At 44.5% G+C, this 27,907-nt stretch overlaps 1 protein-coding gene across 2 annotated transcripts in view; it reads left to right on the top strand.

Annotated features, from left to right (window-relative positions):
* Positions 1-2,493: 2,493 nt before the first annotated feature.
* HEXB (hexosaminidase subunit beta) overlaps positions 2,494-27,907 on the top strand; it is a 30,712-nt gene continuing 5,298 nt past the window's right edge. For both annotated transcript variants that reach the window (XM_090038104.1, XM_090038103.1), the window contains exons 1-13: positions 2,494-2,798; positions 2,873-3,024; positions 9,519-9,584; positions 10,175-10,221; positions 11,220-11,330; positions 12,704-12,805; positions 14,216-14,345; positions 15,947-16,127; positions 16,728-16,814; positions 17,758-17,830; positions 18,867-19,041; positions 20,631-20,721; positions 20,900-21,004. In XM_090038104.1, coding sequence (XP_089894230.1) covers positions 2,536-2,798; positions 2,873-3,024; positions 9,519-9,584; positions 10,175-10,221; positions 11,220-11,330; positions 12,704-12,805; positions 14,216-14,345; positions 15,947-16,127; positions 16,728-16,814; positions 17,758-17,830; positions 18,867-19,041; positions 20,631-20,721; positions 20,900-21,004 — 1,583 coding nt within the window. In that variant the 5' untranslated portion in view covers positions 2,494-2,535. The remainder of the gene's footprint in view (positions 2,799-2,872; positions 3,025-9,518; positions 9,585-10,174; positions 10,222-11,219; positions 11,331-12,703; positions 12,806-14,215; positions 14,346-15,946; positions 16,128-16,727; positions 16,815-17,757; positions 17,831-18,866; positions 19,042-20,630; positions 20,722-20,899; positions 21,005-27,907) is intronic.

The raw sequence follows: 27,907 nt of genomic DNA, 5'->3' as shown, positions 1-27,907 counted from the left end.
TGGTTCTAGTCCTCCATCCTTTGTAGGTCTTCCTTTTAAGACACAGGAGGTCCACCAGTTCCCTGGAGAGCCAGTTCCCTGCCTTTTCTCTGAGACAGGATGGACTTTGCTTGCGCATCCAGGATTGCTCCCTTGAGGAGCATCCACTCATCCCGGACTCCCCTCTCCATTGGGTTGTGGCCTTTTAGGGCCTCTCTGACAAGCCTCGTTAGCTTGTCAAAGTCAGCTTTCCTGAAGTCGAGGACTTCGGTATTACTGACTTGCCAGCTTTAAGGCAGATGGTGAAGGTGATCAGTTCATGATCACTGTCACCCAGCTTCCCTTTGATTGTTAGGTTGCTGATTAGGTCATTCCCAGTTGCCAGTCTGAGGTCGAGCAGCGGTTTACCTCTTGTTGGCCCGTAGACTTCCTGTGTCAGATAGAAGTCGTCCACACGAGAGAAAGCTTTGCGACCGCTCGGATTTGGCCGAGCACTCCTCCCACGAGATGTCTGGGTAGTTAAAGTCTCCCATGACTTACAGTCTCAGTCAATTCCCTGGTGAACTCCTGGTCAAGGTCCTGACTCAGGGTAGGGGGTCTGTAGTAGACCCCCACCATAGTATCCCCTGTGCCATGTTCCCCATGGATTTTAACCCAGAGGGTCTCAAGTCATCCACCGTGGGTGCCAGTGTCGGCTTGCAGGGACGCAAAGCTTTCCTTGACATAGGCCCCTGCCCCTTTTATCCACAATCCCTCCTTACAGGGTACAGCCGTCTATACCCGTGGTCCAGTCATGGCTGGAGTCCCACCAGGTCTCTGTTATCCCAATGACATTGTAGTTATTTGCATTTAGCAGAAGAACAATTTCCTCCTGTTTATTCCCCAGGCTCCTGGCATTTGTGTATAGACACTCAAATGTCCCCTTAGGGGCCCTTGCCTTGCCTACATTTTGTTGCAGGTCCGGGGCTTGGGTGGGATCCTTTATGTGCCTTGGCCTGCTGGCTTTGCAAGGGTCACTCGGTGGGCCAGCAGCAGCAGTAGTCCCCTCCCATTCCCCGGCAGTCTTAGTTTAAAGCCCAGTGGAGCAGGTCAGCCAGTCTAGCTGAGAAGAGCCTCCTCCCCAACGGAGAGAGGTGGAGGTTGGTTGAGTACTCAAACCATCTAAGCTCTAACCCCTGGAAGGCTTGAATTTCCCCAAGAGCCCTCAGGAGGGGACAGAAGAAAAGGGGTTTCCTGGTGCTGTGGGAGCAGGGAATTGACAGCCAGTCTGTTCTGTTAAGTGCCCACTGTGCATTGGCTCTGTTTCCCCCCACAACCACCCAGCGATTGACAGGTGTTTACTGTTATGGGCACACCATCACCAGGAGGCTACAAAGACCACCTTCTCCAGAACCTGACTACACCTTACCCAAAATGAGGGTCCCTAACAGGGAAGTGAAAATTTCTGCTTCTCCATCTCTGCAGATACCAGATCTTTGGACAGTAGAATCCTGGCTACATTACATCCCAAAGCAGCCCCATTGCCTTGCATTAGTTTGGAGGCATGAGAAGCGGTGCTGAGATGCCTGGAGGACAGAGCAGATGCTAGGCACATGTAGCATTGAACTGGTCCAAGGAAGACCAGCTCAAAACAATATTTGATATTCTCAGTGTGCTATTAAGATGTTCATATAAAGTGGCCTATGCGCCTAGATGCTTGGGGTTGAGAGGGTACGTAAAACATTCAAAGAGTTACTTGTCTGCACCTGAAGGCGCATCTCTCCCCTGTCTTCAGCCTGACTGCAGGCCGATGTGGCTAACCCCTCTCGCCGCTCAGGAGAGGTGCAAGACAGCAAATCCACACCAGCCTTGCTTCACCTTAGGCCTGATCCCCAGACCTTGGGGAAACCGCGCCCAGCCTCGAGCCCGCATCTAGGAGCCTCAGGACTTTCAACAGTGGGGCCTGAAGCTGCTAGAGATGTCTCTGCAGTGTCCAGGTTGACCGCAGGTCTGCAAACAGACCAGATTGCAGGTTTCTAGGGGTGAATTATACCACAGTATGTGAGAGACTTAATAGTTTCTAGGTTTGCAGGTTTCTGCTATTCTGCCCTCTCTCGATACAAAACCCGATGCCTTTATGTCCACTATTTTTCTCTTGAAGAAAGAATCCCACCCCCCATTTCTCTCTCACTTGAAGCCTCACTTGCCAAGGACATAAAGGCATCAGGTTTCATATTCATATAGGACAGAGGACAACCCGACTGTCCACTATGATGGCCACTCTACTGAACAGTTGTCTCCAAACTTTTTTGATCGTGCACCACTATCTACATAACTACAAGTTCTAATATTTTCTTCCCGCACCCCGCTTTGGAGCCCACTGCTGTAGACGACCCCTGCGTCCCTTCCTGCCCCGGTTCCCCGGGGGCTCCCGACAAGGGGCCGCGGGGAGAGACCTGCTCTCCCCCAAGGCAGCTCCAGGGCGGGCCCGCCCGGGCGCAGCAGCCGGTCCCGTGACAGCGGGAGGCGGAGCGCGGCTCCAGCCCAGCCCCGGCGCCGCGGGAGGCGCGCAGAGCCATGGGGCTGGCGTCGGTGGCGTGGGGGATCCTGTGCGTGTCCGCGGCGCTGGGCGCCTCCAGCCTGCACCGCCGCCCGTGGGAGGAGGAGGAGGCGGCGGCGGCGCCGGGCGAGTCCCCCGCCGGCTCCCTGTGGCCCCTGCCCCGCGCGCTGCGCAGCTCCCCGGCGCGGCTGCAGCTGGCCCCGGAGCGGTTCCGCTTTGCGCTCGGGCCGGGCTCGGCGGCCGGGCCCGGCTGCGCGCTGCTGCAGGACGCCTTCCGCAGGTGCGGGCCGGGGGGCGCGGAGCGCGGGGCCGGGGCCGGGGCCGCGGCGCTCACGGCAGCTGCCTGTGCCCCAGGTACTTCGATTACGTGTTCGGCTCCTCCTGGCGGCGCGGCCGGGGAAGGGCGGCGGCAGCGGCGGCGGCCGAGCTCGCGCAGCTGCAGGTGCTCATCACCTCCCCGCAGCACGAGTGCGACAGCTACCCCAGCGCCACGTCCAGCGAGGCCTGTGAGTACCTGGCAGCAACCTCTCCCTTCGCCTCAAGACCGCCCTCCCCGTCTCGGCAGCGTTAGGGTCGGAGTCCGCGGGCTCCCCGCTCTCTCGGGCGGCAGCCTGTGTGCTCTGCTCAGTGTCTGCTTCCCCTCCCTCCTTATCAACCTGCCCTAGACGTCAGCCCGTCCTTTACCTTGACCCCAGAGCTACCTGGTGTGTCCCCAGTGGCCTCCCTTGTTCAGGAAGGCTTCTAGTATTTCATGGTGGGCCAAAGCCCACAATATTTTGGCACAGCCAATAGGTCCCTGTCACCCAGTGGCAGAGAGCAGATCCTGAAAGGGGAGAGTCAGCTGGGCATGACCAGGGGTTTTCACCCTGTTCCCCTCTCAATTGCAGCCTCCAGCATTTAAGGTCTAGGAAGTTCTTATTGAGGCAGTGTCCCTAACTCCCATGCTCAGTAGCAACGGATGCCCCCTTTTCTCCAAGAATTTTCCAGTCCCTTTTTGAATCTGGCTAAACTGTGCACTTCCACAGCATCTGGTAGCAATAAGTGCCACGTGTGAATGATGTGCTGGGTGAAAAAACTTGCTTGTGTTCATTCTGAAGTTACAATCTGCTAGTGTCATTTTGTGACCCCTAGTTCTTGTATTGTGAGAGAGCAAATCATACCAACCCTGTTTACTTTCTCTTTGCTATTTAGTCTTTTACAAATGCTATAATGCTATAAATGTCCTCCCTCACGCATCTCTTTTCTGAACTGAATAAGCCTAAGCCTCTTGAGTCTTTCTTCATATGAAAGGCCCTCCATATTGCTGATCATCCTTGTTGCCCTTCTCTGAACCTTTTGTGGTTCTCCTGTCTCCTTTTTTTTTTTGCGGTGTGGGGAACCAGAACTGGGCAATAGTATTAAAGGTGTGGCTGTACTATGAATTTATAAAAGGGGCTTGATAATACTCACCCCACCTAAGCTACTCTATGCCACACACAGGCTGGACTGCCTGTGACCCAGGTGCTGTAGACTGGCCACCCCCGAGTTGAAAGGTGTAGCCAGCTTTCAAGAAGAACAAAAAGGATTCCACTGAAAATCCTGCTGCTGTCTGCAATCATATTTCTCTTTTGACAGCTTTAAACAACCCTTCCAGACTCATGTAGTATTTTTCTCCACCTCACACATCACTGGCATGTAATTGCAGCTTATTTGAAAGCCTTGTTCTACGTAATAATAAGGTTTGTGGTGTGCCCAACCTCTTAAAAAAGGCCTTGGAAATGTTTCCCAATAGCAACACCAGGTGACTTAATTGCTTTATTTATCCTTCCCAACCCAATGATTATTATTTTTTTCCTTCCTACAGCTTACAATAAACTAGTCCCAGCTATAGCATGTGACTTATCAGTTTAATGCCCAGGTAACCAGGCTAGTACTTGTAATTTTTTATGATGCTTGTTATGGCCCATTGACTATAGTCACTCTAGTAACCATGACACATCCCCAGATTTGGTTCTGCATTGAGACCTTTAGAAATAGTCAAAACACTATCCTTCTTCCACCTTCCACAGTCTAGTTTCGCATCTTATATTACAGAGCTACCCATCTTTTGAAGTAATGAAGATGAAATACTGTATTTAGCTCAATATAAGATGACCCCTTAATAATTACATCCGGTACATGGAAAATTTACACACTTGTTATAATTTTCCATGTAGAGAATCTAATTATTGGAAGATTATCATAAATTTGTACCTACCCCCCACTGCAGGTGGTGATGGGACAGGCAATAAGGAGGGTAGTAATGGGGCAGGTGGTGGAGGGACAGACTGGGGGAAATAATAGTGGGGCAGGTGGTGAGGCAGCAGACATAGGGGAGGTAGTAGGGGGGACCTGTGGTAGGGGCAGGCAGAGAGAACAGTGGGAGACAGGCAGTAGGGGGACAGGTAGTGTGAAGGCACTAGGGTAGGCAGGTAGCTTGGCCCTTGCCACCTGTCCCTCCCACACTTACCTCTCTTTTGTGCCTGTCCCCTGCAGCCTCAGGCCAGTTTCCCCTGGTACATTGCGCTACATTGTTTCTGTCCCTCCCTGCCTTCTCCTGTCTCCCCCCTGCCCTTAAGTCTCTGCCTTTCTACCTCCCCTTTACCTTTGCTCCAGCACCAGCAGGCTACATTCCCCCACTGCAGCCTGGAGTATGGAGCATGGCTCAAGCCTGGTCCCATAGCAGCAGCATGGAGCTGGAACCTCTGCTATGCAGTGGGGATGGGGCCATGTTCAGTTCTCCTGGCTGCAGTGAAGATAGGAGTCTACTGACACCTGAGGAAAAGTAAGGGGGGGGTGGGCAGAGAATCGAGGAAAGGGGGCTTGGGTGGGAGACAGGGTGGCAGGGGCATGAAGCTGTGATGGAGGAGCAGTGCGGGGTGCAAAGGCAACTGGGGAAGCAGCTGTGGCTCTGACCTCTGTTAGGCTTTTCAGTATTCAATGGGTTGCTATCCCGTTAGCATAAGTTGAAGAATTATAAGTGTTGAGTTATTGCTTTAAAAATGTTTTGGAGAAAACAAGACTTTACATTAAACAAAGGAAAGATGGCTACCAAACTGAACCCAGCATGGTATGTTTATAGAGGGCAGGCCTATGCTGTTCATTTACTGTACTAGGCAATGCTGCTGAAACACCCTTGAATTAGGAAGCAGTATAACTGACTGCACATTATACTGCAAGCAGTGCTAATAAGCATTGGGCAGTGCTTGGGAAGCAGCCCAGGATCAGTATCACATGAAGATGATTATACTTTTCATTTGATAGGTGTCATGCACAGAGTAGGGTAGTATATTTCTGCATGCTTAGTATAGTAAGCAGACATACAAAATATAAACTTAAGGCCTGTTTTAAGGTAAAACTTTTCTATCAGTCTAAGCAATTGAGATTTGGTATCACCCTGGGGTTAAGGAACTCTGTCTGAGACATCATTCTCAACTTCAGTCAGGTTTGTACAGTACAAACTTGTCATTTTAAACTTGCCTTGCTCAGATGGTGTCATGTTTAAGTACTAAAACACATTAAAACACAATATAAGATCTGCCTTAGAATTTTACCAGTAACATCACTTATGTTAAATGTTTCACTTTTTACTTTCAACAAGTGAAAAAAAACCCCAGACCTCCCCTGTTGGACTAGATGATCTCGTGAGGTCCCTTCCTGCCTTTCTCTATGATGACAAACCTATGATCGTCAGTTTACAAGCTGATTCAAAATTACTACTTCCTGGTGGTGGTTTTTTTGGTTAGTTATTTTTACCACAATCAATATGACTTGCAGACTGAACTTTTAGAAACAGTCAGAACTCACAGTGAACAGAACTTAGACAAAAATATTTTCCATTACAAATAATATAAGGCTTAATGTAAAAGACTTTGCCAGTCTCAACATTTGACTTTCCTCCTATATAGCTATCTAGAAGTTATGCTAAATGAATCACAATTAAACTGTGTTTAGTAAACTATATTTTAGTCACTCACAAGACTTTAAACAGGTATGTATTTGCTGAGAAACCTTTACATTTAACATAAATGATGTTACTTTAAGTAAAATATATATATACATGTTATCTTGGTACTCTTCAATTGGTCTTGGCACAAAGATTGATTATTCAGCTTAGATTTCCAATTGTAATTACCCTTATCTTGAGATAATAGTCACTGTTCCACAGTGCATCAACATACTTATCTTATTCTGTTTATATTCTTGCAATACTTTCATGAGACAAGTCTTTTAAAGATGGAGTTGATAAGGTAATTATTTGTGATGTGACTTCAGTTTAACAATGGTCAAATGGCTGTCTTGCACATAGTATCTCCCATTCAAATGTTTTGATATGGGAATCAGTGTGTTAAATACAATGTGTTAAATACCACAGGGCATTGCTGGGTAGTGTGGCTTGCTTCCTCCTTGTCAGCTGACCTGGTTTCATTTTCTGGCCCAGATTTCATATAGCAACTTTGTAAGCATTGGCTCTCTTTTCTAGTAATGAAAATGTCTTGTTATGGCTTCTTCCAGTTTTGTCTAGAGAATTCCAGTATCTCTGTGCAAATTCTCATGCCCCACAAGTTTGTAGGACATTACAGCAGTGTTGACCAATCCACAGCAAAAGTGGCACAGGTACCCACTGTGTTTGGCATGTGACAGATCAGAGGGTTGGGGCAGGAAGCAGTGGCAGTCAGTGAGGAGGTAGCGATCAAAAGTCCATACTGGCTTGGGGGCTTGGACCTGCAGGATCTGTGAAAATAGATGGCAACACTGAATTTGGCTGCAAGTCCCAGTGGTGATGGGATTTGGTCACACTGGGCAATGGCAGTGGCTGATTAGAGTGTCACTTTTGCCAAAAAGGTTGGCCAACGCTGTATTAGAACATAAAATAACCTGTTGGCTTAGCTCTGGTAAGCAACTTAGTTTCTCTGGGTACTTTCTGTGGGCTTCTTTGGGGTACAATTGTATGGCCAACTTTGCACTACTCCATTTATTTTTTTGCATCAGAATGTGTACCTACCTGCAGAATCTTCCATTAACAGGTATTTTGTAAACCTTTCATTCTTCTACATGGTTCTGTCTCTGTTTAGTAGCTCATTGTGCAGCAAGACAAAAACAGTGGACTCATCTGTTTGGCCCGTCTCCCAAGAAGAAATAAGTAGGTGAAATAATTCTAAGCAGTTAGTCATCTGTATCCAATATGTGATTAATTTCTACACTTTACTGATGCAGTTAGTAAGATTAGCAGTTGTCCAAAGTTTTCTTTAAAGTCTTATGGAATCAGGCCTCAGTCTCATGACATTTTAGTTGCTTCACCTTTAAAAAGTTATATTTTGCATTTGCTACTTCAATACAAAGTATTTGTTTAAGACAAAGGAAATATTCTTTAGAAATACATCTCTTTGCTGAAAATGCTTAATCACCAACTTCAAATTACAGTAAACAACATGACTTGAACTATTTGCAGCCTTTTGATTAGGCTGCCTGGGTAATGAAGCTTCCTCATATTGAAGGGTAGTGTTACAGAGTGCACTTAGATTAGCTTGAATTTAAAGCTAGCTTAAATCTTGATGCATCCTTTTTTATAACATATCCTTTAATATTGTATCACATAATATAACTTGATATATCTCTATTAAAAGTGACAGGCATAGAGCATATAGGAGTGGAAGCTAGTCCATATTTTAGTAAGAATGTATGGTTAGACCTGACAAACTAACCGTTACTTACCATATCTTTCCTTGTTGTGAAATGGAGGAATAGGATCTATTGTTTGATATGCTTTAGTGGTTTGGCTTGTGTAAGCATCTTGCACGGATGCAAAGTTCTGTGCAGGTTTCCCTCTCAGCACCGCTGCTGCCCACCCTGCCCTGCCCCATGCAGATCCAGGGGTACATGTCCCCCATGCCCTTCTGGGGTGTGCACAGCAGTGGGAGCCGCCCCCCCCACCCCCACATGCCCTGGACAAGCCATGGTTACATCCAGCCCTGGCTGGGCAGCACCTGCCTCAGCCCCTGTCCCACTCCTCCCTCACTGCAGGAGCCTTTCCCACACCTGTTCCCTCCCCGCTATCCTTCCACCACGACAGACTTACCAGCTGGATGCAGCTCTCCACGTTGTATTGGAAATCAGATCAGTATCAACTGATATCCCTCCTTAAAAATCAGATATCAGTATTGGCCCCCAAAATCTGTATCTCTGCACTCCTAGCTGCCATGCATTCCTGTCGATCACCTGCCACCTCTGCTCTGCACTGCCTCTGCTCCCTTTCTACCTGTTTCTCTCCTCCTTCCTGTTCTGCCACTCCAGTTTACTCTGAGTCACAGCTTCAGCTCCAGCCCAGGCAGCAGTGATGGTGATGGCTCCAGGCTCGACTCCAGCTCTGACACAGCGGCTACAGCTGCCACTGCTGCTGCTGTCTGGTCAGGCAGGGGCCAGAGCCAGCATATGTTCTGTGTCCCAGGCTGCAGATGGAACTTGGTATATGCTGTGGTTTGGAGGAAGGGCAGGCATTGGGGGATACAGGCAGCAGGGCATACAGGTCCTGCAAGGGGGCACAGGCTTTGTGGGGAAAGCATCATTGTGGGAGGTAAGTGGTTGGTAGAGGACAGGCAGCAGGGGGCATCTGCTTCTCCTTCCCATCCACTGCCTTCTGCTGCCACTGCTTTCCCCGTTGCAGCAGTGGGGAGGGAATGAATTTACAACAATCCCCCCAATAAACAGATTCTATGCATGACAAATTGTAACAAATTTATACATTTTCCTTATCTGGAATCTAATTATTGGGGTGGGGGAGTGTTCAAATCTGAAATAATCTTAGATTCAGATAAATATGGTAAATGCCAAACAGTGGTAGGATTCTACCATTAAAGCAGTAGAGGTCACAGTCGAAAGCTGCTACACAAAAAAGGATAGTATACATTTAAGTCATATCCTCGCTGCCTGTTAGTTGCTATTTTGAATGAATAACCTATATTTTGTGATTTTTGTTTCAAAGATAATTTACATGTAACAGGACCTGTAGCTATATTGAAGGCGGAAAAGGTTTGGGGTGCATTAAGAGGTAAGATCACTTTTGACATTTCTCCTCTATCATTTTCTCAAGCAGATGATTCATATTTGCATAATTAAGACATTTAGAAACAAAACTGCAGTCCCACTTAACTGAATCTGAACTGAATCCAGAAAGTGAACATTTTTGAGAACAGGGATACCAGAAATGTTATCCAAACTACTAGACTTTTTCCACTGAACTGGGAGTTTTTATGGTTCTGTAACAACTATTCCTTTGCTAATGATTGAAACTAGAATTGGAATTGTCATTACTGTACTTAGCTGCCAAATAATAGCATCTTAGTAGGATTTTTGTGTTACTTTTGAGGGCTTCCTTTGTGTTAAGAGATGAATCTGTTACAATTGAGCTACAATGCATTTATACATACAATATTGTATATAGAAATTTTGTTTTCATCTTCAAGCTTAATCATTCTTTTCCAGTGTTTCATGTCAGTCTACACAAAGACCCCAAATAATGTAGAGAAGCGCATCTCAAAGGATAGCTGGGCTTAAAATACAATAACTCGTCTGGGTCTTGTATTGAATTCTGCTTCTCAAGGAAACACTTGTTACTAACACCTAATTTGGTCTTTTTAGGTCTGGAAACCTTTAGCCAATTGGTCTGTGAAGATGATTATGGAAGTGTGAGTATAACAGTCAACTAAAAATGCACAGTTTTGTTACCACTAGCACTCCACATAGGTATTTCTAGAAGAGTAATCTTCTTTTGGTTTCTTTTATTGCTCTGAACAATGTTCTCCAGGAGAACACGGGACATTTTTTGGGGCAAGGTATACATTTTGTTTTGATGCAAATTATCCCTCAGAGTATTCTATACATTTTCAGCACTATATAAATAACACTTCTTTATTGTACTCTATTGGGCATACCACATGGACATAGACATTTACAGAATACACAGTAAAACCTTAAAGCTTTATCCTTTCTCAGCATGCCCTGGAACAGTGCACAAGCATTCAGATGTGTTCTTGTTGCTTGTCACAATACTAAGCTGCCAGAATATTTGCAGAATAAAAGGTACTAATGGTTTGTGCCATACTTATGATGAAGGCCATCTGAATGGTTGTCCTGCAGTATCATGGGACAAGCAGGCTTATCAGTCCTCCAGGCATTTTGCAATGCACTGTTTTGGCCCCAAATCCAGCCACTCTGGTCCTGATCACAGAACTACAGTCCAGAGGTGACAGGCCCCGGGTGGCCACCCTCACTTATTTATTGCCCTAATGGCAACTTACTACCACTTCCTGCTTGCAACCCACTCAACATTAGCATGAGAGCCTGCATCCACTTAACCAATCACCAGGGACCTCCTCTATCACTTGCTGCACTTTAGACCTCTATAGCTCCACGCGCTCATCTGTCCTTCCTCTATCATGGCTCCTCAAATCAAGTGCAGTGTCATGAGCATCATCTTTCTTTGTAAAATACTCTTTTGAAGTAGTTAACTTCAAGTTAGTTAACTGTTACATTTGATAGTTCATTAATTTAAAATTGCATAAAATAAGAAACCTGTTTGAGCTGTGGTCCTATACAAGATAATACATCTTAACATGAGAAGGTAATAAAAATACTATTAAAACAATTGTATCTTTTTAATCTTCAAATTCTGTTCTAATAATAGTTCTTTATCAATGAATCTGAAATCACTGATTTCCCAAGATTTGCTCACAGAGGAATCTTACTTGATACATCAAGACACTACCTACCTTTGGAAACTATTCTTACAAACCTGGTAAGTTCGCAGTTTTGGTTTAACAAATATGTTCCCCAAATGTCTGCCCAGTACTTATCATACTGTTTATTGACAGACTTCACAAAAATAGTGTTAAATAGTGAGTAGCCATTCATTATTTTCAATACTTACTAGGAGAATCGATTAGTGCTAGAAATACAAGACCTTGTTCCTAATTTTAGAGGTGCTAGGCAACTCAAGTCTCTTTGTATAGCTGCCTCTGCCTGCATGCACACCTGGCTGTAATTTTACTATTTCAATGTAAGGAATTGATTGACTATAGGAAAGGACCAGAATTTTAAAATGTTTGGCAGGGAGCGAGCACTAGGAACCTTGAGTGATTGAATTACTTCCATCTTTTAAAGAAACAAGAATGCTCTTCTATGTTTAAGATGATATTTAATTTGAATTCATTACTAATCTTGTAAGAGCAGTTATAACTGTCTAATTGCGAGTGACATTTTAGATGCTCAAAGCAGCAGTCTCTTAACATACACATTTATGAGGCTAGAGAGTAAGCACCAGATATGTGAAGTGCTGTAGTGCTTCAGCAAGGACAGTGGAACCAGAAATCATTTGCCTGGGGGGTGGGGGAAGCATTTGAAGGATAACCCACCATTCGTTTCTGAAAAGTGGTAACTACCAGTTGACTGATATTTGTTTTAAGTGGATGATACAGGTTGGAGGTGCTGGGGCTGAGAAGAACTTGTAGTCCTCACTTAGCTTGAGAATCAGTTTGACAAAAGAAATGCATCTTGTTAACCAAAAGCAGGAAACCTCATACATTCTATCCATCTTCGATGCCAGGACTTCATAGTATTAACAAAGGCAATTTTGATTGTGTTTTAACAGAATAAAAGTGTCTATGCCAGATAGAATGTATATAAGGGGAAATGAAAAGGAAACAGTTAGCATATTTTGCACATACAGGTTTCAGTAGCCATAAATTGAATTTCAAACAATTAATAACTTGGTAAGTGGAAACTGGTGGTGTTTAAGACTGTCTAACTGCAGCACTGTGGATGGAGAGTTAGCCAGATTTAGTGTGAAATATAAATGTGTTTTAATCGGACAGTTGCATTCTTACTACCCAGACAAGCAGGATCAGGCAGACTGTGTGCTAAAAGGCTGAAGCACTAGATAGTTGGAAAGAGGAGAAATGGCTATAAGCTTTTGGATTTATATTTCCAGGGTTCAGGATGACTTGGGGGTAGCAAAGAACTTTTTTCCTTCATTGTTTGTTGGTCCTATTGGGCACTACAGGATGGCACAGCTGGAACCAGACTGACTTGAAATGGACCAGTGGCCCCCTTCAGCTCTGCAAAAAGCATGAAGCAGTTAACCAAAATGTTACCTTGCATTGTTTATTGCAGGACGCTATGGCTTTTAATAAGTTCAATGTTTTCCACTGGCATATAGTAGATGACCATTCATTCCCTTACCAGAGCATCACTTTCCCAGATTTGAGTAACAAGGTGAGTAAACCAAATAGTGAAGCCCTTAAGTTCCATGTACAGTTCTCCAAAATAAAATGTAGGCAGGCAAACAAGGTAAATACTTACCTACCTTGTTGTCTGGCCTTGGAAAAATGACATTGGTAGTATCCAGTGCAACTTACAGTCAACAAGCATCTGCCACTTCATAGGTTTTGCTTACTATATAAGGGTCCACAGACTACCCTACAGCTTTCACCTACTGTCTTCACAATTATAAACTTGCTATATGTGTATGACTGGAATATTCCAGTGGCTTCTGTTGCAATTTTCCAACACCAGATAAAGTCAGATGTGAAATTTCATGCCTATATTTCAGCGTCACAGAAAGCAGTACACTCTGAACTGTCTAGAGTACACGACAACACTGGTTAAACTGTGCATTGTGCATGATGTTTACTCACTTCCTAATTTGCAGCAGTTTGCCTGTTGTTAGTGAGGCTCTGCTCTATATACTTTAGTACAGTAGTATTGTTAATTTAAACACTTAAATTGTTCTGTTACTGGAATTCCAGTATGGTGATTAGCCCCAAGACTCCCAAGATTCCTGCTATTAGGTCTTCTGCCTAATAGCAGCAGGTCTCCCAAGATTCTTGGCAACACTAACTAAAGTATTGAACACGTGATTTTTTTTTTTTTTAAAGCTTGTGACTGAATGCGGAAGCTGTTAGAAGTTAAACTGAAGCTTGAGACAACATTGGTCATGAGAGGCATGTTGCTTCCTCTTGAAAGCAGCAGTTCAGTGTAATGTTGAAAAAAAAACCCCTCATGTCTCTTTCACTTCTGCTGGGGACTATGGAGGGAAGGTGGGGGCCTGGTGTTCAAATTAGCATCACAAAATGGACACTGATATCAAATAAGGCAATAGACTGAACTTGACAACTAGAGGCATGGGTAACTACCAACCAATTCCTCAATTCGCTGACATTTCCTATCAGTCTGTTTTTCTACATGGCCAGTGAGGGCCTATGATATTTCAGCACCAGAACTGCTGTTGCAAAAGGATGAATGTAGGGGGGAAATGTTTGTACAGTAAAGCTGTCTGCTGAAGGTATATGACAGATCCATAACTTAGAGCAGCTTGCTTATACTGTCAGGTCTGTTTTCATCTGAAAAAAGTAACTGATTTAATTTCATTGTCACAGACCCTTCTCCTTGAAAACAGATGTCATGCTGCGGCAAAAAAGCATCTCTGGGCCAGTCTGCCCTTTGACCATAACCATCTCTGACTTGCACTTAATGCTTTTGGTGCAGTTTTTTTGGCCCGTTTACCTAATTGCTTCAGTCTTAATTAAAGTAATTGCAAAAAAATGGAACTGGAGTCTTATAAGTTCCTAACATACCTTTTATTTTAAAAAACTGTCTTTTATATCTGACCATTTCATTTCACAGGGATCCTATTCCTATAACCATGTCTATACCCTCTCTGACATCCGTCTGGTGATTGAGTATGCTCGGTTAAGAGGCATTAGGGTTATCCCAGAATTTGATACTCCAGGACATACCCAATCTTGGGGGAAAGGTAAGTTACATCTGCCTCTCACAAGGTGACACAGTGTAATGTTACCATAAAAACTAGTGGCCTTGCTCAAGGTACACTATACTTCTAAGCAGCAACTTTTAAGTCCCTGACATAGAATGGTCTCTTGTTTTTTATGTAGATATAACAACTGGTAGTCAGGAAAATCTACCAGGTGGACTACAGAGCTGAATCTCTTAACTTCAAGAGAGACCATTTCTGTTGGTGTTTTGCTTGGCCCAGCATTCTGGGGGACTCTTTCAGAGATGTAGTTGGCTAGCTAACTTTCTCAGTTGCAATCAACACTGCTGTTTTACAAGAGTGACAGAAGTCTAAGACTTAGTGTCAAGTGACCAAACACTGGGTTACAGGCAATGAAAAGAAACTTGGTAGAGAAATTCCACAGCCATAAAAATGGTAAAAATATGAAATGGATAGAATGAAGCAAATTTTTCCTCTTTCCCTTGGCTCCTTTAATGATCTTTTCATGTTGTTTTGCATTAATTGCTGTAAGGAAAATGGAGCTTTGCAGCTAGGTGGTGGGTAAGGTGGCTAAAGAACCCAGTCGTTAGGAGCCTGTGGCTGTTTGTACATGCCACGAGATTTCCTGTTTATGCCACCGCAACTGTGTTTGTGTTTGCACAGGTGGGGTTTCCCACTGCTTTAAAAGTCTTTTCGATGTGTTAAACTAAAGCTGCTCAGACATGTTTTAGTTTGCATCGCCACCGCTTCCATTGCCCTATCTATGGATTTGTGGCATGCAAACACCCAGTGACTCAGACTTGTAATTACTTTCTTTCACCACCAGGTGGCACTGCTATTTCTGTAGTTCAGACCTTTGGCCAGGAGGTGCTGCTTTTATTTGCTGACTGCATTCAGCAGAGGGCACGGTGCAGGGAGCATCTATACTGTAGTAAAGTTACTCAGATAGCAGACAATACAGATAAAAAAAAAAGAGAGAGAAATGAAGGAGCAACCATTCCCTGTAGCACTAACATTATAAAATTCTTGTTCTGGTCTCATTAACTTTGTTAATGCAATTTGAACCCTATGCATCTTGATAAGGCAGGAGGCAATACTTCTGCACAGTTTCTTCTTTCATACCTTTTGCGTCTTCCCCTTGTTGCTTGGTCTACATTTTGTCTCAATACTTTTGGAGTATAAACTCTATCCTACTCAATGCTATGAGAAGCATTTTAATATAGGGGCCAGGGCAGGGGCAGGACACAGAGAGAGCCCTCAGAAAAGTTTGTCTGGAAGCTGCTGTCTGAAATCTTTAGTGAGATCATCTAGGAAAATTTTGCGGTGACTTTGTTTCTTTTTTAGACTTACTGTGGAATTTCCCATCCAGGGATGCGTCCAGTTGGTAACAGGTTCTGTAAATAATGTGTGGTTTGGACACAGGCATGACAGATGGAAAGTCACAAGTTCTAATCTTGGATTCCTTCTATCATCTTGGACAAACCGTTTTATCCCCACACTCCTGTTTTCTCATTTCAAACTGCAATAATACATAATTAGTCTTGGGACTTTAGAAGTTTGAACCACTTTTTCTATAATAAAGATTACATAATGTTGCATTTCCTATCATTTTTTTTTATTAGGTCAAAAAGACCTCCTTACACCATGTTACAATGGAGAACAACCAAGTGGTTCTTTTGGACCTGTAAACCCCATTTTGAATACAACTTACAAATTTATGACTGCATTCTTCAAAGAAATTAGTAGCACATTTCCTGAAGCCTTCATCCATTTGGGGGGAGATGAAGTGGACTTCACTTGCTGGTATGATGAGAGAGTTGCTTGGTTTAGGCAGGTATTAATGCCTAAACCAATTAATGCTTTGAACTATGGCATTCCCTGCTTGATATAGGGGCTGAACTTCTGACCCAAAAGGCTTCGTCTAATTCTAGTTAGATTACTTGCCTACAAGAAGCTGAAGTGTTTCCAGCACTTTGAGTTTCCTGGGGATAGGTAGGTTTTAGACAGCCATGCTAGAAACTTTTTTTTTGGTTGATGCTTTAAAACACTCAAAATAAATACAGTAAAAGCTGCATTATCTGGCACCTTACAAGCCGGAATGCTCTATTAACTGGCACACCGGCTTGTGTGGCACTTCCAGTTTTGCTGAGCCCCCACGGCCTAGGGCATAGCAGCCTGCACAGGGCCCGCCTCCCTGTCCCTAGGGGCCCGCAGGAGGGGTGGCACCCCAGACATGGTGGGAGAGGTAGCAGCCCAAACAGGCAAGGACACCTGTTCAGGCCTTTCAGATAACTGGCATATTTTATTATCTGGCACCCCCCCATTCCGTATGCTGCATACAAAAACCATTACTAGAATTTGGGTTTGGGTATCATACTACTGCTTTCTCCCCCTTTTTCTAAGGAAATCTAACCCTGATGTGAATGAGTTCATGAAGCAGCAGGGATTTGGCACTGACTATGCTAAACTGGAATCTTACTATGTTCAGAAGTAAGTAATTTTGCTTCAGGTTCTTCCCAGCTCTTTTTTCCTAGCCTCCAAAAACTTATCCTTAAAATCAAAATTGGTTTAAATCAGACTGTAGCATGTATGTGGTGGAGGTGCTGCTGCTGCTGTTAGAGTAACACACAAAACCTGGCAATGAGTGCAGAAGCTGCTCTGATGTGCTGTAATTGCAGCACACTGGAGTAGGCTTTATTAATTGAGTTGGGAGCAGGACAATTACCATGCTCCAGCAGTCTCTGCGTCTTGTGTATCAGCATCCCCATACTTAGAAATGGTGGTGAGGGAACTTGAACTAAAACTCGTTTTTAAGTACAGGGATGCTGATACACAAGGCACTCTAATTAAAGCATCCCCCACTCCCACCCCCGAAGCACATGAAAAAGTGCCCTAGGAGACCACTCCCCCTCTTTCAAACTTCTAGCATTAAATTGTACACCACTTTTGGATGTTAAAGTTATGAGCAATCTAAATGCACATATCACTTTAAATATCACTTGTAAATCTGAGATCAGTTAGCTTTTATAATTAGTATACTAGAAGGACCTTTGTTTCTTTTGTACAACCATTTTTTCTTCATTCCTTTTTGTTGATATTGACTTACCTCCAGTGCTTTTAAGCAGCTGTTCAACTCCATTGACTTTGTAGTAGTGAGTCTTTGGCTGGAGACACTAGTTTGCATTAATGGTCACAAACATCCAGATGCTGTATAGCCATATGTTTGCACATCGTTTTCATAGGTAGGGTGTCCTGTATGGGGCAGACCAATGACAGTTAAGAAATGCTTAAGTCTCATCATCTTGATTGATATGCTTTTTTTTAGAAAGCTTTTTAAGATACAAACATGACACAGGTCAATATATCTGCAGTAAATTCAAGACTGAAGTGTGATAGTGGTAGTTCTTACATGTAATTCTATTTTAAATTCTAGAATCTTGGATATTGTTTCTTCTTTTAACAAAGGCTATGTTGTCTGGCAGGAAGTATTTGATAATGGAGCAAAGGTAAGATCTGACAAGTAGACAGATGCATTGCTTTGCCCCTACCACATCTTACATATATTACACAATTAACTGGTTAATTGCATAATAAATTTGCAAAATTAGCACCCCATAAAAATGTTGCTCCATCTGTAAAAAGAGCCAAGCAGCTACAAATTAGTGCTTGAAAATGTGCAACAACTTTACAGCTGGTTTCTATTGAGTTTTAATTTGAATGTGTGGCAGGAACATTAGCAATACAGTAGGCTTAAAAATGCAGTATGTATTAACATATGCACATCAACACAATGAAGTCTCTGATGAAATAGTTATGCTGGTATAGCTGTGTCGGAAGAGACTCCTACTGTAGATATAGAAGGAATTATTCTTTTGGGTTAGTTATACCGCATCCCTGAAATACACAAGCTAAGCTGACAAGTTATTCTGTCAGTATAGCTTCATTGGTAATACCTCTGAGTTGCTGCCTACCCCAGGCTGGTACATGAATCCAAAATGAAGCTTCCACCCATCCCCATGCTGATTGGGTGGGGGGAAAATCTCATCTTCAATTTGACTAAATATGGTAAAGCTGCACAGGATTGAGGTCAACCTCAAATCAGTATGTATCCGGCAAGTAAAATGGGTAGAACAGGAATTTCCAAGTCTCTTGAAAGGGTGGGAGAAATAATGAATCCCTTTTTTGGGCTGAGTTCACTCCTAAAGCTGCATCTGGAACAAACGTTAGTCACTGACAGTCTGACGATAACTTATGGAAGAAAATCGCATTCAGTTGAATACTTACAGGGCTAACGCATGTTCTGGGCTACGCTGTATTATGAACTCCTTTAACACAAACAGGCTTAGTAGTAATATGTCAAAACTAAAAACTTCTATAGCAAAGCATCAATACTTCAAAAGAAAGCCAAAACAGATGCCTGTGATCACTTTTTAAATGCTCATTTCAACAAAAAAAATCCCCTTAAGTATGAGACTTAGTATTGGTGTTTAGTGGTGGGACTAGTGGCAAAATCACCTTTAACCCACGTTTTCATTTTTCTAGCTAAAACCAGACACAGTAGTTGAAGTGTGGATTGGGAACCTGTATCCTGCAGAACTGAGTCGTGTAACACACGCTGGGTTCACCACTATCCTGGCAGCTCCTTGGTACTTGGACTACATTAGTTATGGGCAAGACTGGAAGAAATACTACAGCATTGAGCCACTCAACTTCCTTGGTTTGTTAAATTGCTTTTGAACTTGTATGTGGCTTCTCAAAAGGCATGAAATGTTGTTAACATACAGCCATTATTCTGTGCTTAGAAACAGATGCATGCAATGGCAGAGCTATAGAATCCAACATAACTTTGAAAGAGACTTGCAACCTGAAGTGAGATATTTTATCTAAACTTTTATTAGGGTGTGCGCTGAGGTAAAATTTCCCACATCAGGCTAAATTTCTTGCACCATCCTCTGAAGTATTGGTACTGGCCATTCTTTGACACATGATACTGGTTTGGATGGACTTGGGGTTTAATCTGTCATAATTAGACCTGGTCAAACCTTTTTTTTTTTTTTTGGTGAATTGTAAGTATGCCAAAAACAATTCTGGCTATTTCTAGGTGGTGACTTGTGTTAACTCCCTTGTTCAGTAGTTCTTTGGAACTACTTTTGGTGGTAGATTCAAACTGCTGGGAGGAGGCAGTGCTGATGGGCCTTTTACCCCTAGCTCAAGGTTTTGAATGCTTGCCCAGAAGGTAGCAAACCCAGGTTCAGCTTCGTTCTTCACTTAATGGAATTTGAACCTGCATCTCTAGCTTCTCAGGTAAGTTCCCTAATCCATCAGGCTGTCAGGTATTCTGGAGTGGGTGTCCTCGGTCCCTCCTGTTGAAGCTTTTGATTTCACACTCTATAAAAGGGGCAAGCAGGCAGGATGGCTGCCACTCCCACTGGTGATTTGGTTGAGAAGATTGCCTGTTGTGCAGCCCCACCCCTCTCCACCAATCAGCGGTGAGGGGTGGGGCTGCACAACAGACAGTGCTCTAACCCAATCAGTGGCAAGGGGTAGGGCCACCAGGGCCTCTTGGCCAGAGGCATTGGGGGTGTGGGGGGAGCCCACCACAATAAGCCCATGAAAATGGCAGCTGGCCCCACAATCTGCCTGCGAAATCAGCCGGCTGCTTTGATTTTGAGTAGACCCCTACTCATGTTCTAAGGAGGATATAAAGCTTCCCTCAGTCCTAATACGCTGTGTCCTGCAGTACTTGACTAAAACTTGAAACTTTTGAGGCAACTTTAAAAGGTAGATTTTAAAGACTTCCTACAAGTTCTAAATAACAGGTAAGTGGTAGAAGCTCCATCCTTGGAGGCTTTCAAAACCCAGCTAGACAAAGCTTTGGCTGGGATGATCTAGTTGGGGATGGTCCTGCTTTGAGCAGGGGGTTGGACCAGATGATCTCCTGAGGTCCCTTCCAACCCTAACTTTCTATGATTCCAAGTGTCCAGCCTTTTTTATGGCTTGCTTAAACTGTTCCGTTATTTGCATTGTAATTTGCTCACAACCTACCTTACTGTCACCAAAGTCATATGAGAACTGTAGTGATGCCCAAATCACTGGTCCTTTCTATTTCTTATAGCTTTTATCCATACACCTATTATCTGTACATCCATAAAATGACTCTTAGTTGATCTGTATAAGTAGCTGTCTAGAAACTGGAGCATTTATTTACCCTCAGCTTTGTTCATCATAGACTACTTGTAAGTACACTATGTTTACATGCATATGCTGGAGTTTCTAACTTCCAAATTATTTCTGTTTTGAATACAGGGAGTCAAAAGCAGAAAAGCCTGGTGATAGGTGGAGAAGCCTGCCTTTGGGGAGAGTTTGTGGATGCAACTAACCTCACACCAAGATTGTGGTACAGAACTTCTCGTTCCCTTTTAGATTTCAGAAAACTTTAATCAAAATGGACCTGAACTAATCCTGCAATATGCCATGGGTCAGTGGGACCACTGACCTATACTAGCAATGAGCCAGAGCTTATTATTTCAGCCTGTATTTTGCTTCTAATACTGATGTTTAATATCTTTGTACAGGCCTCGGGCAAGTGCCATTGCAGAGAGGCTTTGGAGCAGCCAAAATGTGACTGATTTAAGTGATGCTTATAACAGACTGACTAAGCATCGTTGTCGCATGCTCAGGTAAGATTAATAGTTATAGTAAGACTTGACTGATTAATTCAGTCAGGTAGTGAATTTCAAATACGTTCAAGCATGGAATTAACCATAAGAAAACAATCCACTTACACAGCAATCTTTTATCTTATTGACTAGGCTTAAGACAAATGGCATAACTGCATTAAGTCTTTGGCCTGTTTGTATAAAATGGTTCTTGAACACCCTGTCTAATCAATTCCAAAGTTTAAATGATTATTTTAGGCAGTAGTGAGTAGAACCTTGGTGTGGTGTTTTTTTGGGATGGAAGCAGGGGGGAAGATTAGAAAGCCAGAAGAGGGGTAAGGAATCTATGAAACCCCTACTAGTTTTATAGTACAGCTGTAGCTTCAAGCAGGATTGCGATTGTGTGGACCAACCTGGTGTTCAACTCTTAATCCGTTATAGCATAATATTCCTACTGTTTACTTCTCCTCTTAATAGTTTGACATATTGGCACCCTGAATGATTTATATACTGGTAGTGGGCAAAGAAACTGAGGAGGCTGGGGAAGAGAGGAATTGAGAGCTGCTTGTCATGGAAAATTGGGAGAACTTACACAGCCTGTGGCATGAGGAAGGAGGGAATGGAGGCATTGTCTGAAAGGGGAGGATGGAGAAATAGGTCCTGGGGCTTAGGTAGAACAGAGAGGTTTCAGAAATTTCATAGAAGTTAGGGCTGGAAGGGACCTTGAAGATCAAGTTCATCCCCCTGCCCCAGGGTCAGGAAGTCAGCTGGAGTCAAAGGACCCCAGCAAGATAAGCATCCAAACGTTTCTTGAATGAGTCCAGAGTAGGTGCCTGCACCACTTCTGGAGGGAGTCTATGTCAGGTCTTGAGGGCTTAGACAGTAAAGAAAACAGTCTTGGAGGAGTTTATGACTGTTGGTCCTTGTTATCCCTCGGGGCGCTTTGGTGAACAGACGTTCCCCCAGATCCTGATGCACACCCCGTATGTACTTATAGGCAGCCATCAGGTCCCTGCTGAGCCTGTGCTTTTCCAAGCTGAAGAGTCCCATGGTTCTCAGCCTCTCCATAAAGCCTATTCTCTTGCCCTCTGATCATGTGTGTGGCTCTCCTCTGGACTCTCTCAAGCTTCTCCACATCCTTCTTCAATTGTGGAGCCCAGAATTGGATACAGTACTCCAGCTGCAGCCTCACCAAGGCCAAGTACAGTGGGAGGATGACATCCTGAGGTTTACTTGAGAAGCATCTATGGATGCAAGCCAAAGTTTTGTTTGCTCTGCCAGCTGCAACATCACATTGGTGGCTTATGTTCATTTTGTGGTCAAGTCTCTTTCAGCAGTGGTGCTAGCAAATGTAGTACTGCCTAGCCTATAAGCATGCTGTGGATTCCACCCTTCTCCCCCGCAGGTGGAGTACCTTACATTTACCAACATTGAACATCATCAGGTTTGTTTCTGTCCACTCACTAAGTTTATCCAAGTCAGCCTGGATCATTAGCCTGTCCTCAGGTGTGGATGCTATGCCCCAAAGTTTAGTGTTGTTGGCGAACTTAGCCGGTGTGCTTTTGATATCATTGTTGATAAAGTTGTTAAAGAGGACCAGTCCAAGGACAGAGCCTTGGGGGATGCCACTGGTCACAGAACACCATAATGACTCACTACCATCGAACACTACTCTCTGGGTCTGACCTCAGAGCCAATTTCCCAGCCATCAGACTGTGGTGAAGCTGAGGCCACAGTTGGCCAGTTTTTCTGTGAGGAGCTCATGGGACACCAGATCAAAGGCTTTTTTTGAAGTCCAGATATCTGATATCAATCTATTCTGCCTTGTCCAGGTGATATGTCACCTAGTCATAGAAGGAAATGAGATTGGTCAGGCAAGACCTACCTGTGATAAACCTGTGGTGGCTGTCCCTCAGGGTGTTGCCCTCTACCAGCTTATCTGGAAGTGTCTCCTTGATAATTTTCTCCAGAATCTTACCGGGGATTGAGGTCAAGCTGATTGGTCTGTAATTCCGAGGATCTACTTTCCACCCTTTTTTGAAGATGGGTACCACATTGGCCTTTTTCCAGTCTTCAGGTCATAGAATCATAGAAGTAGGGTTGGAAGGGACCTTGTAGATCTTCAAATCTGACCCCCTGCCTGGGCGGGAAAAAAAACTGGATTCAAATGAGTCCAGCCAGGTAGGCATCAAGCCTCTTCTTAAAGACCCCCAGGGTAGGAGCCAGCACCACTTCCCTTGGAAGTAGGTTTCAGCTCCTAGCCGCCCTAACTGTGAAGTAGTTCTTGTGGATGTCTAATCTAAACCTGCTCTCCAATAATTTGTGTCCATTATTCCTTGTTATGCCAGGGGGCGCTAGGGGAAGCAGTGTCTCCCCCAAACCCATCTGGTCCCCCCTAGTGAGTTTATAGACAGTCACCAGGTCCCCCCTCAGCCTTCTCTTGTGAGGTGCTTCACCTGAGTGCCATGAGTTTTCAAATATTTTTGCCTGCCAATGGTTGGGCTATGACACCTGCCAGCTCCTTGAGTACTCTAGGGTGTAATCTGTCAGGACCATCTGACTTGAAGGTGTCCAGCCTCTCAAGGTGATCCTTTACTAGATCAACACTGATGCTGGGTATAAACACGCCCTCACCCTGGCCATCCTGCGTCTTGCTAGGTAGGGCGGTCCCATTGGACTGATGAAAGACAGATGCAAAGTACCCATTAGGCATATTGGCCTTTTCCTGGGTGTCGGTTATCAGCTGTCCCATTTGGTTCAGCAGGGGTCCAACTCTTGCTTCTTTTGTGACTCCCTACATATCTGGAAAAGGACTTTTTGTTGTCCTTGATATGTGAAGCCAGATGGAGCTGGGTTGTAGCCTTGGCTTTTCTGATCCGCTCCTTGCAGGTTTAGGCCAGTGCTTAGTACTCCCCCTTGGTGGTACTTCCATCCTTCGTAAGTCTCTCTTTTGAGGTGTAGGAGGTCCTCAAGTTCCCTGCTGAGCCAAGGGGTTTGCTGCACCCTTTTGCTACCCTTCCTCTGAGTTGGGATAGCCATCCCTTGTGCTGTCAGGATCGCTGCCATGAGGAGCAACCACTTCTCTTGGACTCCCCTTCCTGTCCAGTCGTGGTCCCTTAAGGCTGTGACAACGAGCTTCCTGAGCTTTGTCACAGTCGGCTTTCCTGAAGTTGAGGACTTCTGTATTGCTGACCAACTTGCCAGCTTTGCGATTGATAGTAAAGGTGATCAGCTTGTAGTCGTGATCACACAGCTTCTCATCGATTCGTAGGTCGCTGAGTAGGTCACCTCCTTTGGCCAGTACCAGGTCCAGCAACACTTTACCTCTCATCGGCTCATAGACTTCTTGGGTCAGGTAGAACTCATCCACACACGTGAGAGAGGTTTGTGACCGATCTGATTTGGCCGAGTGCTCTTCCCATGAGATGTCTGGGTAGTTAAAGTCTCCCATGACAACCATGCACCGAGAGTGTGCAGCCTCAGCTACTTAAGGCCCTTTCTGGGTGCAGTGGGTTTGGCCTGTAGAAGCTATGGATATGTCCTGAGTTTTAAAACTTAACTTGCTAACTTCAGTTTCATCTTTAGAAAGGACTTATTGTTCTCATTGTTAAACCAAAAGCCACTCTGGAAGTACTGTATTTACTCAAATCTAAGATGACTTGAATTTAAGACATCTCCCCCTATGATTACATTCTATATATGGAAAAATTGCAGGTTTTTAAAACTTATTTTCCATGTATAGAATCTAATTTAATTCATTCTTCCCACCATTGCAGGGAAGCAGGCACTGGCAGGTGGGGGAGGTTGGTCAAAGTTTACTCCCTACTTGTGCTTGCCCTCCTGCCACTTCTGCCCCCTACCCGTCATCTCCCTAGCCCCTCTCCATCAGACTGCTCTGTACCAACAGGATCCATCCCTGTTCTAGAATGGGGCACTAAATGTGGTCCTGTCTCAGCTGTGTAGCAGCTATGTAGGCTGCTTGCTGCTACTACAAGGCCGGACTGAGGTTGTACTCAGTGCCCCAGGCTGCAGCATGGATGGAGCCTGCTGACAGAGCAAGGGAAAGGGATGAAGGGAGAGAGGCAGGCAGGGGAGCAGAGGCTGTGTTGTGGGGAGGGATGGGGAGATCACAGCATGCAGAGACAGCCAGGCAGGGGGAGGGGGGCCAGTAGCAGCTGTGGCCTCAGATAGAGGCTGGAGCCCAAGCCACAGCAACTCCCTGTTGTGTCTTTCCTCCCTCCCCCCATATTCTAAGACAAGGACCTTTCCCTCCTATGTTAAATGGGGAAAGGCATCATCTTTAAATAGTGAAAATACAGTATTTATCTCTACACTTGCAGAACCTGGTGGCATTTCAGAAGCCATCAAGAACAGTCAGACCTATTGAATTCTGCATGTTCCTTTATGTTGTCAAACACTCAGCCAAGGTCATGCCACACTCAAAGTCTTAAGTTTGAGAAGTTATCCTGATAAGAGAGTTCTTCCTTAGAGCCGATGTCCACTTTTCTTCTTGAAAAAATACTCTCTCTTAAAAGGTCAAGAGTCCTGCTTAAAGAGCATAAAGGCAGGTTTTGTAGTCACAAATCTACAAACAGCTATATTGCATATCCTTTTCAGGGATACTGAAAAGTTGATCCAGTCTTATATTTATCAAGCAGACAAGATAAAGTTGCTACAGTCACTTGCAGCTGTGTGGAAGTGTGAATCAGATTAATTCACACTTAGTAACGAGGAACAAGGGCCATAAATCGATTGAGTAGATTCAGGCTAGATATCAGGAGGCGCTGCTTCACTGTCAGGGTGGCTAAGAGCTGGAACCAGCTTCCAAGGGAAGTGGTGCTTGTCCCTACCCTGGGGGTCTTCAAAAGGAGGCTAGACAGCCACCTAGCTGGGGTCATTTGACCACAGCATCCTTTCCTGCCCATGGCAGGGGATCGGAGTAGATGATCTGCTTAGGTCCCTTCCGACCCTACCAACTGTGAATTCTGTATGCAGACAAAGCCATAAGCCTTTCCTTGAGTATTTCTATGCCACTTACCTCCTGTCTGTTTTTAAAGAAGGCTTTGTAAGGATTGCTGGAAAAGGGATGAGGAGGAACTTAATTCTATACTGGAAGTGTATTATTTCCAGTGTTCTGTCAATTCCATGTAATAAGGGCAAGAATAAACCATCCAGGGGACAGTGGCAACTACAGATAAAAAAAATATCACATCTGTTGCATCAAGTCCTCAGCCAAGAACCACCTTTAAATTATCTGAAGAACTTATAGATGATGAATGACGACACCGGTGCTGAAGAACAAAGATACTTACGTTTTCTAGACTCTGACAATACAGCCTGGGTGTAGCTCTCATGTTCTCTGGACTTTGGAGACCCTAAATCCTCCTGTAGGTCAAACTAATGCTGGTGGAGAGTTATATGCATCCCTGTAGTCTCTGTCTTGATCCCTGTATTCCTTCTCATACCAAGAGCCAAAGTCTACTTCCTTTAAGCAGCCCGTTAATCAAAACCAAACACCAAAGAAGCCTTATCTGCAAGAGCTACTTTCTCTTCTTCAGGATTTCTTAAATGTCTAACAGACTCCAGAGAAACTACAGTTTCTCTCCTTCAAAAGGCAAACACTTGAGCTCTTACATTGCATTAAGTATGTACTACATGAATCTTTGTCAGGGTAAAACCTTTAAGAGCCTTTCAGAGCTGTGGCCAGTGGTTGGTTGTTGGGTATTAACCATGTCATTCCTTCTACTGTACCTCTGAAACTTAGTTTAAGTGTCAACATTGGCTATTGTGGATACAGCAATGCTCAACCTTTGGCCCCAGAGGCTGGAAGAAAGTTGCAGGGTGACTCCAGGCCAAATCCAGCCCACCGCCCTGGCCCTGCACACACTGGATCAGACCCTGCTGCCTCAACCCCAGTCCCCTGTGCGCTGGTGGGATCTTGTGCACAAGACCATGTCAGCTGCTTATAGAACTTGGAAATTTGGTGACAAGGGAGAAATGGCAGTATTAGTTACCACTACTCCCCACAACCCTGCCAAATTTCTGCATCCTTGGAAAGCCACACAGGCTGAGGGTTGAACCACCTGTTGCAGTGATTATCTTACTAGAATATCTAGCTCTAGGGATACTGCCCCCATACTCTACTGGGAATACTACTGCCCCCATCTTTCAAACTATCTTCAGTCCATACTGTAGTTTCTTATTTCTACGTGACTGACTAGAACAGAGGCTGAAAATGCAGCCTTATTTGGAAGCTCAGGATCCACTGTGATACCAAGTCTAACTTCATCTTCACATGACTTCTGGAACACCTTAGCAAAAAAACCAACAACCACCCCGTCCTGCTCCCCAAGTAGTACTGAGAGACAACATGATCCCAAGGGATGGAGTGACTGCTACGTTAATGATGGACTTGAACAGTCACCAAACTAATATTCTCTAAATGTTTGGCCAGAAAAGTGGGGGTGCCAGTTTGAAACTGGTCTCAAGTTTGCCCTGAAGCCAGTTTCTTAATCATGCTGAGGGAGAGGGGACAGCCTCTCTCTCAAGAACCCAGCCTTTCCATTCCTAACCCTCCCTGCCTTCCCCACCCTCTCTTCTAGTTTATCTCCTGAGGGGAACTTCTCTTCAAAGGGGAAGCACCTTTAAAGCACCCAAGACAGTTATTAGAACAAAGGCCACCCAACAAGAAAACCCTACTCTCTCCAAAGGGTTAAGCAGTCCTTCAACCTGCACAGACCCCAGCACCCCAAGCTGTCTTCTCCTGACCCTGTAAGTCCTAAATATGCTGGCATTATTGATTAGACAACACCCTGTTGCATATCTAATGGTATAAATTATGAATGCCCACCCTCAAAATTTGGCTATCTTTTCATTCCCTAAATAGGACCCCACATTGTTTCACTTCTTGGATGGACAACTAGG

This window comes from Crocodylus siamensis, chromosome 3 (assembly GCF_052110815.1).
Source record: "Crocodylus siamensis isolate JL-2025a chromosome 3, ASM5211081v1, whole genome shotgun sequence".
Lineage (NCBI taxonomy): Eukaryota > Metazoa > Chordata > Crocodylia > Crocodylidae > Crocodylus > Crocodylus siamensis.
This window is presented reverse-complemented; position numbering and strand designations above follow the sequence as displayed.